At 40.0% G+C, this 12,336-nt stretch overlaps 1 protein-coding gene across 1 annotated transcript in view; it reads right to left on the bottom strand.

The window, feature by feature from the left end:
• Window positions 1-9,475, bottom strand: part of rims2a (regulating synaptic membrane exocytosis 2a) — a gene marked incomplete in the record, with an annotated part of 256,836 nt that extends 247,361 nt beyond the window's left edge. The window contains 1 exon segment of the mRNA XM_037676440.1: window positions 9,310-9,475. Coding sequence (XP_037532368.1) covers window positions 9,310-9,419 — 110 coding nt within the window.
• Between the last annotated feature and the right edge of the window lie 2,861 nt (window positions 9,476-12,336).

The following is a 12,336-nucleotide window of genomic DNA, read 5'->3' on the forward strand; positions in this document are numbered from 1 at the left end:
GGGACAATTTAGAGTTACCAACCAGCCTAACATGCATGTTTTTGGTCTGTGGGAGGAAACCGGAGCACCCGGAGAAAACCCACGCATGCACGGAGAGAACATGCAAACTCCACCCAGAAAGGCCCCTGGACCGGGGTTTGAACCAGGGACCTGTTCGCTGAGAGGCAGCAGCTCTACCAGTTGTGCCACCGTGCTGCCTTGTGCAAAACATGATTATCAAAATTTGACCAAAACAGCTGCGGTTTGTTTCTCAGCTTTACATGAACCAAATGTAGTTTAAAACTGTGGAATGAAAGGCGGTGGGCGACATGCACACAAACATTTTATTAATTTAATACAGTATGGGAAATGGCTGCATTACAGACAAACACTACGATAGCTGTTCTTTATTGCATTTGTAGTCAACCTACAGCAGCTTTATCCTGTACTGTACACGTGAAACGGTGAAATGCCGGGTGGGGCCCACACAGCAGGTGGGCGTGGACTAAATTTTTCAGTGCAATGCTTTGCATATCGGGATAAACCCACTAAGCGACAGCCTTAAAGGGCGAAGCCTATACGAAATAGAACGGTGAAATGCTGCGAAACATTTAACATCTGATCAGACCAACCAACACAGAATATTTTCCCTCAGCCAGCATACAGTATATTTATGTGAGCAGAGCTTGCATAAGCAAATGTACAGTTCTTCAAGAATCACTGTACCACGTATTACATAATGAATGTGGGTCTCTTGTTGAGAGACCTCTGCAGAGCAAATGTGTGTCTCTGTGAACTTACCACATCCGTGTGTGCGGTAGACAAATACAGGACGGTCACATTTGTTTAGTTTTTTTAAAGCACTGCGTGGATAGAGATTTAAGCCAAACAAAGGCATATCTGAGGGGCGGCTCGGCAGCACAAACGAGGCTGAGTCACTGGCTTGCACCTGCCTGGACCAGCTGAGTCGTGAATGAGGAAAACTTAGACAAACACTCGCGGGAGGAAGGAGAGATTGGAGTGCCCTGTGTAAACTACCGCTAGTATATATATATCAGCACGTACTGGAAAAAAACAGCAAAAAGGAAGACAATGAGCAATACATGTAGTTCCTTTTATTTTACTGCAGTTTTGCTTTATTATTAATGTTCATTTGGATTATTTGTATGAATGCTGATTCAGCAATCCTGCTGTTTTCCTGTTTTTCTTTTGTGCAGACTAACTTCTTGTACAGACCTGGTGCTAATTTAGCTGTTTATATCAAACATTCAGCTCACTGACATGAGTGCTGTGACTTTTGATTTTTGTAACTTTTATACTTAATATTAAACTTTACAATCAATTTTCCTCAATAAAATACTTTAGGAGCTTTTTGAGTCATTCAAAAACATTTTTTGCTTTGAAATCTGTTTCAGGATACTTTTGTTTTTGTCTTCTTGTGCTACTTTTAGCTTCCATTTAGCCTTTTGCTACTCTTAACAATTGGCTAACATTGGGTCTGCTTTTGCCTTTGGTAATCTTTTGCTAGTTTTAGCTTCAATTAGTTTTGCAACATGTAGCTAGCATTGTTATAATTTTAGGTAATTAATGATTTTTAGCTTTTAGCTGACATTTTTTCTACTTTTAGCCATGCTGCTCCTTTTAACTTTTATGTAGTGTTCTGCTTTTTTTTTTTTTTTTTTTTTTTTTTAGCTTTAGCAACTCAGCTTTAGCTTATTCACCAAACTTCAGCAGTCATTCCCTACTTTTAGCATTTACATTTCACTACTTTTGCCCTTCAGTTAGCATTTTGTTCCTTCTGGCTTTTAACTAGTGTCCTCTTTTTAGCTTTAGTAACAGTTTGGGCCTATTCAACACATTTCTGTAAAGTCATTAAGCACTCTGCATGCACATTGTACTTTGTATATTTAAAGAAAATGATAAAAAAAAAAATAATATAATTTGCGTTAATAGATCTAAAGGAGTTTTTTTGTTTTTCAAACACCAAATAAAGAAAAGCTAAACTCAACATGTTAGATTTATTTTAATGCGTTTACCTTCTCAAGTTTCATAACTTTCCACAAGGTGCCATAAAAGCTCAATAACTTCTTGCTACCTTGGAGAGACATTTATTTAAGCTGCCATAAAACAGCAGCTATAGCTGGACCTTGTGTTTCAGTTAGCTTCCACAAGCAAATGTTTTGTTTTCCTTTGTGCTTCATCCTGTTGCTTTATATATTTATCTTTCCTTCTTACAGACTTTTTTTTCTGCTTTTTCCAGTTTTCTGTGTGTCTGGTTGGCCAAGTCTTAACACAAAGTGTAAAAAAGCTGGTAAAATGTAAAGGCCTAGCGTTCTTTGAAGGACTGCCTGTCGCTCGCTGCCTTGAGTTTTAGACTAAAATCATCTCGTGTTGAGAAATAAATAAATTGTAGCCATTTGATTCAAACACTGAATGTAACGTTACACTCGAATTGACTCAAAGTTAATCAGTTATAGATGAACATCCAAAAGTTTTAATTAAACTGCTCAGTGGTTCATGAGATATTTTACAAGCACGACAAACAAATACACACACACACACACACAGGCTAAAACATTATTACCCCTTGGCCTTTTGGCGGCAGAAAATAATGAGAGCAAATTACATGTCATCCATGTAATTTGGATTTATTACCCAAAACTTTATCCATGATAACATGGATAAAGCAAAATATGTGGATAACCATCTCTAGTTCTTGTCTTGATACCAGGCTTTTTAATTTAGAAATATTTCTCAAATTATTAAACAAAACTATTTGTGTCAGTTGTTTGAAACTTTAAGAGACATTCTTTGGCCATGAACAAACAAGTAAATTCCTCAGGCTTGACTAAACGGGCTATCAACTAAAAGATAGCTCTTTTTTAATTTACTTTTTAACCAATTTATAATGTCTGACAGGCAACCAAACAAATCTAGCACTTGATAAAGATTAGCCATTAGCCTCAGCTGTAAATAGCTGCACATATACATATACATACTCACTCCCACCTGATATTCACGACACAGACTCACTGCCTCATTTCAAATCCAAACTCAAAACTCGTGTTTAAAGTAGCCTACACACTGTGATTGCAACTGCACTGTCTTATTTAAATTCTATTTTGTACCTTTTGTACTGGGTGTATAATATCGTGTCTGTTTTTATGCTAGACTATGTAAGGTGACCTTGAATGCCAAGAAAGGCACCCAAAAATAAAATGTATTATTATTATTATTATTATTATATATGACTGATTACCTTCTGAAGTCAAGCAGATTCAAGATGACCACAGCTAATCAACCTTAGCAAACACAGAAATTGTTGGAACTGTCAGTTTTGCAGCTATTGAACTAAAGTTTGTTGTGAATGTAAAAGAAAGTCACCCCCAACATGTGGTCTGGGCTCTGATTGCTATTATCTCTGTTTAAAAATATGGCATGCAAGGTGGCAGAGCTACTTTCATTTCTGTTATTTTGTCTTCCTCAAATATTATTTATAGTCAATTAGTCGGTTATTAATAATTTAAGAGTCAGCATATATGAAAACATTTGATCCTAGATTATAGTGTGGACTAATATAAACAGTGAATATTTCCCTGTGGTCATGTTTTACCAAGGACATTTGAAATGCATCCAGAGGCAGGAAAACACCTTCAGACTTTACTTCAAGGATAAGATCCATAAAGACAATAAAAGCAATGCTGACAAATGCAGATGGTGTTTAAATAAAGTCCTGGGAGACAATAGAGCCTGGTGCTGCTCGAGCTGAGGCTGTCATATCAGCTGCAAGGCCCGATAGGATCGCAGACGTCAGTGTCTTTCCTCACATCTTCTCTCTGATGTTCTCTTCTTCTTTCCTGTCCTCTCTGCTCGTTTCACCTCCTCATACCTTCGCGTTGCCTCTCCTTTCTCCTCACCCCAACTCAGCTGAAACATTCATTCATCCTTTTTATTTGGTGCCACCAGCTGTGTATGACTGACATGAACAAATAAAAGGATTCATTAACATAACTCTTTAACTTTAACTTCTTCAAAATAACCAAAAGGGTCAACGTTCACGTTAAAATAGCCAACAGGATTTAAAATGTTACAGTCAGAAGGGAATTAAAATTATAGTAAAGCCTAGAGCGTCAGAAGGGACAAGGCTGCTTTGAGTGGCACGTGAGTGCAGCAGCTGTTCGACCCAAAGGATGTGCACGGTTGTGTCGAGTTTGCATTTCCATCTCTTAGATACAATCTGTGGATTTGGGATAAGTGGATGTGGAAGTCAGACAGTAATGAAAAATGTGATAGCATGTGATTTTTATGTTTCAAAGTGTTAACAGCAAGAAAACAGACTGAGAGTCACATTTATCCATTAACTATGTAATACAGCAGTGTTAGTGAAGACACAGAAAGGCCAAGATGGGAGTTGAACCTAAGACCTTCATGCAGCAAGATAGCACTAACCAATGGTCCACCCTGCAGCCAGTAACTAGAAGGACAAATATTCAGAGTCAGGGGCAATCTGATAATTGAAACTGGTTCATCTATTTTCTGCTGCTTATCCTAAGTGGTTAAATACAAAGAAGGCAACAATGCTTCTTGCCTTAGTTCTTAAAAACAAAAGTGGCCAAGATGGCTTCGACCTACTGGCCTTGAGTCAGACTATTAATGTTCCCAGTTTGTCTCCTCCTTGTAGTTTGTGATTTTGTTTAATTCATTTTATGTTTTTAACACTTGCATCATAATGACATACATCACTGTGACGAAGACAAAGGAGATGTTCATTTCAGACGGGACAAACACACCTACAACCCCCCCCCCCCCCCCCGGACCATAAGAGGATCTGTGGTGGAAGTGGTCTCCAGCTACAAGTACTTGGGTGTACACATGAAAGACAACCTCAGCTGGAGCAACAACTCCACCAGCCTGATCAAGAAAGCTCATCAGAGACTCTACTTCCTCAGGCGGCTGAGGTGAGCTGGTCTGGGAAGCTCAGTCCTCACCTCCTTCTACAGGTGTGCAGTGGAGAGCATCCTGTGCTCCAGCATCAATGTGTGGCGTGGAGGCTGCACAGCTGCAGAAAGAAAAGCTTTACAGAGAGTGGTGAAGGCTGCACAGAAGTCTGTCGGAGTCAGTCTCCCCACCATCACAAACATCTACACCTCCAGATGCAGGAAGAGGGCCACCTGCATCATGAAGGACCACACTCACCCAGCACACACACTTTTTGCCCCGCTCCCCTCAGGCAGGAGGTTAAGGAGCATTAAATGTAGAACCACTAGACTGAGGAACAGCTTCTACCCTGAAGCTGTTAGACTCATGAATCTCTAACCAGAAAATCACTGTAATGCCACTTTAATTAGAGATTTGACACTTTATCTGTGCTGCTGATTTCTTACTTATAAGCTGCTGTATTCATACCCATCTGCTCTCAACAGACTCATGTTCAGGCTGATTTTTAATACAACTTATTATACTATGTTATTATGGTTTTATATTATAAGCACTTTGGAAACAGCTTCTGTTTTAAACATATATAATAATAATAATAATAATAATAATAATAATCATAATAATAATAATAATAATAATGATCATCATTGCATGTTCCCATACAATGGCAAAATTGGCTCTTTACATTTAACCCATCCACCAACAGGTGGAGCAGTGAGCAGCTATTGAAAGCGCTTGGGGAGCAAATGAGGATAAGGAGTCCTGCTCAGAGACACCATGAGATGTGCAATGACTGGGGATCGAACCTGGGACTTTCAGGTCCCGAGCCGGCTGACCTGCCTCTACACCATCTCAAAAATGTAACTCTTTCACCACTTGGCTCATTATATTTTGAGATTAACTATTCAATATAGGTACCAAATAAATTCCAATTACCTTGTGGTGAAAAAAAAACATTCCAATGTATATTAACTGTGTCTAGATGGAAAACCATGATTCTCAAGATGTTTACCCACAAAAACAATATAACACTATAACCTACAAGTTATTTTTTATAGTGTGCAGCTGAATGAAGAAATGAGATTCACACAAGAAATATGTTGTTTGTTGCTTAAACATATGAAAATGTGTTTCATAAATAAAGTTGACTTGACTTGTTTAGCGTATATCTAATTGTATAGCATATATCCTTGAGTACACAGTTTTGTTCCACCTCATGTACCACATGTGATGCGAATGACAACAAAGAAACTTGAACCTTGATATTGATCCTTGTGTTTTCATTTGATTGTTTTTTCCTTCGTATTCAAATCATTTCCTTTGTGCCATCACTCTCTTTAACTCAGTAAGTACTTTTCTACAGTCAACCTCTGATGCTTAGCCCTGCCCCTCACACTCACACCTGTTCCCTGTTGTCATTTTGCCCAGCTGTCTCCACTCTACTCATCCATCACCTTCAGTCCATCTAAACTCTGATTTGCCCTCATTCAGCAGTCCAGCATGGTGCTTCCTGGGAGATTTTCTTTGACACCTTGAGTTTCATTGTATTTCTGCTTCCACAACTGTGATTTGTATTGTGTTTATTTTTAATAAACTTTTTCACTTTCGTTCATGTTCTTAGAGTTGGTCTGCATTCTTAGGTCGGACATCGACAAACCGTGACAATTAACTCTTTCATTAGAGGTCATTCAGCATGACACAGGCTCCTAAATTTCTGAGATCAAAACTGTCCTCAAATGAAATAAGAACTAGGATACTTAGTTAGAAGTTATATAGTCTTTTTAAGGAAATTCAATATTCCTGCTTTTGCAAATGTCAGGATAAAATTCATATTCCTAACTTATATTTCTTAGTTCTAAACTTCCTGTCCATAGTTTGACGTTATGGGGGTGTACGTTCATATAATATTCCAGTAACACAGTTAACAGTAAAGTAGGAAACAGAAAACACCACAGGTGTGATACATGACAAAGGTGGGAGAAAAGATGATATACAAAGTTGGAGATATTAATAAGGACCACTGTAGCCCTGGAGAAACGTAGAATGATGAAGAAAGGAGTAGTGGAGCTGCAGGCGTTCTGTGGGTCCCCCATCACAGACAGCTGCTGCCAGTCTAAAGGATCCACAGAGCGTGGGTGTGCACGTTGGGAGGGCTATTATTGACAAAGTCTCAAGGAGTGAAACCAGGCAAAGCCAAGAAAACATCTTGGAATGGAGCAAAACCACCAGGAGCTGTGATTAATTGTTGCTAGAAATGTTACACATGATGGACTGTATTTAAAACAGCTGCTGCTGGTTTACAGCTTCATACACAGTTTTTACATGTAGGTATGTAGCAAACCATCTGATGGACTTGAGATAATCCGCTTTCTATTCATGCAACTAATTTTCTCCATGCACACACACACACACACACACACACTGCAGCTAGAATGAGCAGACTCAGAGAGAGCATAGCTCATTACATGCGAGTCAGCAGTGCTGGATTTCCATCCACGCTCTCTGTAGCACCTCCTGTGAGATGACAGCCTGTTGGCAAGCCTTGCAGCTGGAGGCCCCTCTCTCCTTCTCTGCTCCATCCCTCCCAAGATTCCCTCTGTTGGACTAAACATGTCAACTTTCAAACTGACACATTTCAGAAACGCCACAGTGGGACTGGACTGCGTGAGCTGTAGTATGAGGTTGCATGATGCGGCGTGGGCGTTTTGTTTCTGACACTGCTGAAAACACTGCAAACCCCCCCAATGACAACTTGATCCCATGCCGTTGTACCAACCGCAAGACTGAGCATATTAATGCCGCTTCGGTATATGTTATGCTCGTGTGATTCATAGGTAAAGAAAGAAAGTGGGGATTTACTGTGTAGATGACTCACGATGCGTCACCATTATGCAAAGACAGGGCACATTAAGCTAATATAGTGATTGTGCTTTTAAAAGAAACACTACTTTGGAGCTGAAGAATAGTCTTGTGTTTAAATCCCAACACCTCGTCATAACAAATTTGTATTTAAAACATGATCCAAGTGACACCCAAGACATTTGGATCTCCCTAAACCCATTTATCTTGTTATCCATATTGCTAAAAAGCCATATCGTTTGGTAATACCAATCTCGCCTGCCTTTAATCCAATGCAGCATGGTTTTTGACATCACTGCTGGACAAAGCGTGACTAAAACAGACAATCCCCTTTACCTCAAAAGCCAACAAAAAAATGGAATAAATTATGCTGTTTTGGGGATGGAGGAAAAAAGAAGGAGAGGGGGGAGGAAAGAGAAGAAGGCCTGGGTGAATCACACATCATGTCTACTGCAGCAGCTGAGGTAGCTGTGTCTTAGAGTACATGAGTCATGTTTATCATGCAGCTGCACGAGGCAGGGATTGCACAACTTGCTCTCCAGCAGCGCCTGGGCTAGAAAGCATCTCTTTCAGTGATAGTATAGAAGAAATCCCTTATATTTTAGTTAATTGTATATGTTTAGTTGCAACAACCAACAAAAAACACATGTTATGGGGGAATAATTAAATTAGCTTCTAAAATAAATTAAAAAGTATATTAAAGGGAGCCAGATGCATTAGTTTCTGGGTTGTGAGCAAACCAGCACGTGCACTCTTTCATGAATAGGGGAAAAAAAAAAAACTACAAGAACATCAACAGGACATAGACATTTAAGGTCACCACCTTAAAATCTCTCCACCTCCTCATTAACTTTGTTTTCATCGGGAGTTCAAATAAGTTCTTAATCTAAATCTAACGCGCCAAATAAATATATTCGTACAAAGTCAAACTGAGTTGATCTGAGTGTAATATTCCAGATCCGTAGCTGCCAGAGTAAACGTTAAAGCGGTACTGGCGTGAACTCTGCCGGTCCACCTTAAAAGCGCGAGCTTCCAGTGGACAGCGACGCGTGGTGCTGAAACAGCTCCGAGCGACATCTGTACAGAAGAGGAGCGGGGAAAGGAGGGCGGGTGTCAGCGTGAGGGACAGGCTGTGCCGACACTTGAACGTTGAAAATCACACGCGCGCGCCGTGCGAGCCACCAGGACACCTTAAATAATCTTTCCAGGGTCGTATTGTGTAATGTCGGTGACGCGCGTGGGGAAAGGTTAAGCAGTTTGGCGTGCCTTTTACGTGAAAATGGCGGCCGTCGCTGCTAACCCAGCCCACTGGTACAAGCTAGTCACAACAACTTGCGGAGGGGGAAGACTTTGGTCTCGTCTTGTTAATAATAATATCATTAATAATACATAGCTAAGTGAGGAGAGACAGTCAATTTGCTCCCAGCAGCTGTTGGTCCAAGCTCCATGACCCACCGGGTCCTCAATGGGAGACAGAAACTGTCTCTAGCTAACACAACAACACAGCCCGTTATGATCTTCTGCTGTCCTTACTTTAACATGGACTGCTCCTTGGCTTCCTCCTTCTTCTGTCGCTCCATGACACCGAGGATGATTTTCCTCTCCTCCTCGGTGAAGTGGCTGAGGTCCGGCAGCTCCGGCATGGCGCCGGCCGCCGAGGGAGCAGCGGCCGCAGCAGGGCCGCCCCGGGGCCCGTGTGGAGCCGACATCTTACACACAGAGGCTGCATTTAAAAATAAAAAAAACAAGGAGACATTGTTGTTTAACAAGCAGAAAAGTGGGGAATCTATTATTTGATGTACATACATAAATGTAAAAACTCTGTCTTGAGTAACACATTTCAGTGACAGCTCCATAGCGGCATCATATTACTGCAGGAACAGTCGCCGTTTTAATCAGTGGGTTCATCCTGCAGCTGTTACAGCTCATGCTGAGGTTATAAACATATAACACTGCAGCCGCTGGCTCCAGCAGAGCCACTATAATATTTAAGCTGTTCCAGACTAACACAGCAGACATCTACCCATCCTGATTGTAAATATACATCTTAGTGGATTAAATGAAGAACTCTTGCCTTTTATTTTTCAGTCATGTTAAATCCTGTCTAACCCATCGCTGCCATCCTTTAGAGAGCTCTCTCTCGCATGTTGGAGTAAAAAGAAAAGATGCCCGCTCCGTCCTGGTTGTGCCTCCCCCTCTGTCACTCTGTTTAGCTCGCCTTCCTCCAGGTTGGGAATTCTTGGAGATTTCTTAAATGCACAAAAAAAAAATGGATGTAATGACAGAGAGAGAGGGAGAGATGACAGAGAGAAAGAAAGAGAGATGGAGGAGCCAAAAAAGTCCAGTGACGAAAAAGGAGGCGGAGCGATAGGTATACGTAGGTTGCTGTTCAGGACGCGGTGACGCAAGTGCGCATGCGTGAATTCAGACGCTTTGTGCCAAGCTACATTCATAGCTACATCCGGTATCTATGGACGCATAACCGTTGGTAAAAATTAGCACAAAGATGAGAAATCCGATTTAAGAATATATTTTCGTCGGATAAGGACGCAAATGACCCGTGTTAGTAACAAAAATACGAAAACGACAAAATAAGAGTCGATTAGTTGTAAAAGAAAACCGGAAGTAAGCATAAATATTTCTAGACCACTGAGCATGCGTAATGCTAAACGTAATAATAATAATAAAAATACAAATGCGTAAAACGGTCGGTCAGCAGAACAGTCAAGGAAAGAAAACAGTGGGGGCAGCATACATATTTAATAACCAACCAGATGGTGAGGACTGGTGGAGCTGCAGGTGTGGTGGCGGTTCTGCTCAGTGCCTTTATAAAGTTTCCACGCGTTTGGTGCACGTGCTGGAACAAATTGTGTTGCGTGAAAGTGACGCTAAAACAACCAAACGTGTTGATTCATCTCGCTGTGGAACAATGTTTCACTTAAGAGACACTTTTAGTTTAAAAACAGTCGGATTGACTACTATTTTTATTTGATGTCATATAAACAGGATTTTTATTATTGGTTAATCAAAGTCAGAGAGAAACTAAGAATGATACATGTTTGCAGTTTAGAAGTGGTGTTCTTTTTAAATGTTACAAATAGTTAATATCTTACCTGTTGCAGATGACTACTTAATGGCCTGCATTTGAAGAAAACAAGGTGTTGCTGATGGCTAGTCCAAACTCAGTTGTACCAAAGCAGATTACTATATATCCCCCCAGTCTCCAAAGTTTTATAGCAGCTCATGCAGACAATATTTCATTAAGGGTGGGGAATGACAAATGTTTGAATGCATCGCATCAGAGAAATAGAAAATTCAAAATCAAAAGTTATGTTAATCTGTGCTGTCACTTTGAGTCAGTAATTACTGCAGTTTGTTCCAGAGCGATGGTGCCAGATGTATGAGAATTATTTGTATTATTAGTATTTGTTTGAGGTCTGTGTGACAAACAATAGTTTTTTAGAGGTCAAAATACAGTAATTTTAAAGTGATAAAACAACATTTTGTCATTTCCTATCTGGCAACCTTGCAGCAATCCTGTATTGAAAACATTTTGCAGGAAGTTGTTTTTACATCTTTTCTTCACTGAACCCTGGATAAATTATTTCTGTAAATAATAACTGAAGTTAAAATGGCTGCCATTAGTAATTCCTTTGAAACCTTTGATTTCTATGCAAATGTCCAGTGATAAATATGGTAATCAGATTATCTTTTCATGGCACTTTATCTCTTAGGTCTGGTGTTGCATTTGTTCTTAAAAGTGGAAATTCCAAGTTGTGAAAATACACAGAAACACCACCCAAAGTTGTAATTCCAACTTTTTGATTAGCCTTGACCTCAAAATATTCTCAGTAATCCAGTCACACATACTGTATACCATACTTTTACAACCACTGTTAGTGGTTTCAGCAGATCCAGCTGGTTTTCTAAGTTGAAACTAGAACACAGTAAAGACAAATCTTATTCTCATATCCAAGTTCCAACTAACAACAAAGTCCATGCTCAATAATCCAGGTACACAATCCAACATTTTTCAGTCAGGTCATCTGGACAGTTTCATTTTTTGTGCTGAAACGTTTTGCTTCATCAGTCCAACTATTTGGTTGATGTCAACAAGGAAGGGGGCCGGCAATGGAGGGGGCGTGACGAAGAGACCATCTTAGCACCAACATAACTGGTTTGTTCCACTTTGGAGTAAGCTGTTGGGGGAAGAATCAGTTTTGTTGTGTGTTTCCTTGACTGATGAAGCGTTCTGGACCGAAGACGAAACGTTTCAGCACAAAAAAAGAAACTGTCCAGTACTTGACTGAAAAATGTTGGGTTCCAACTAACAAGTTAAATGAAACGCAGCATTAGAATCAGTGCTAACTGATGGTTAGCAGCTATTTGTTGACGTGTTACGCACTCATCAGATGAAAACACTTCCATAAGAATCAAAATAATGATCAAATGTATTAACGTACTCATGTTGCAACCCTCCGAATCATAATTTAAACAAAGCATGACATGCCTAAAGATTCGCACCTCTGTATTTTATAAATCTGTCATCAGTTTTGTACA

This window comes from Nematolebias whitei, chromosome 5 (assembly GCF_014905685.2).
Source record: "Nematolebias whitei isolate Nwh7 chromosome 5, NemWhi1, whole genome shotgun sequence".
NCBI lineage: Eukaryota > Metazoa > Chordata > Actinopteri > Cyprinodontiformes > Rivulidae > Nematolebias > Nematolebias whitei.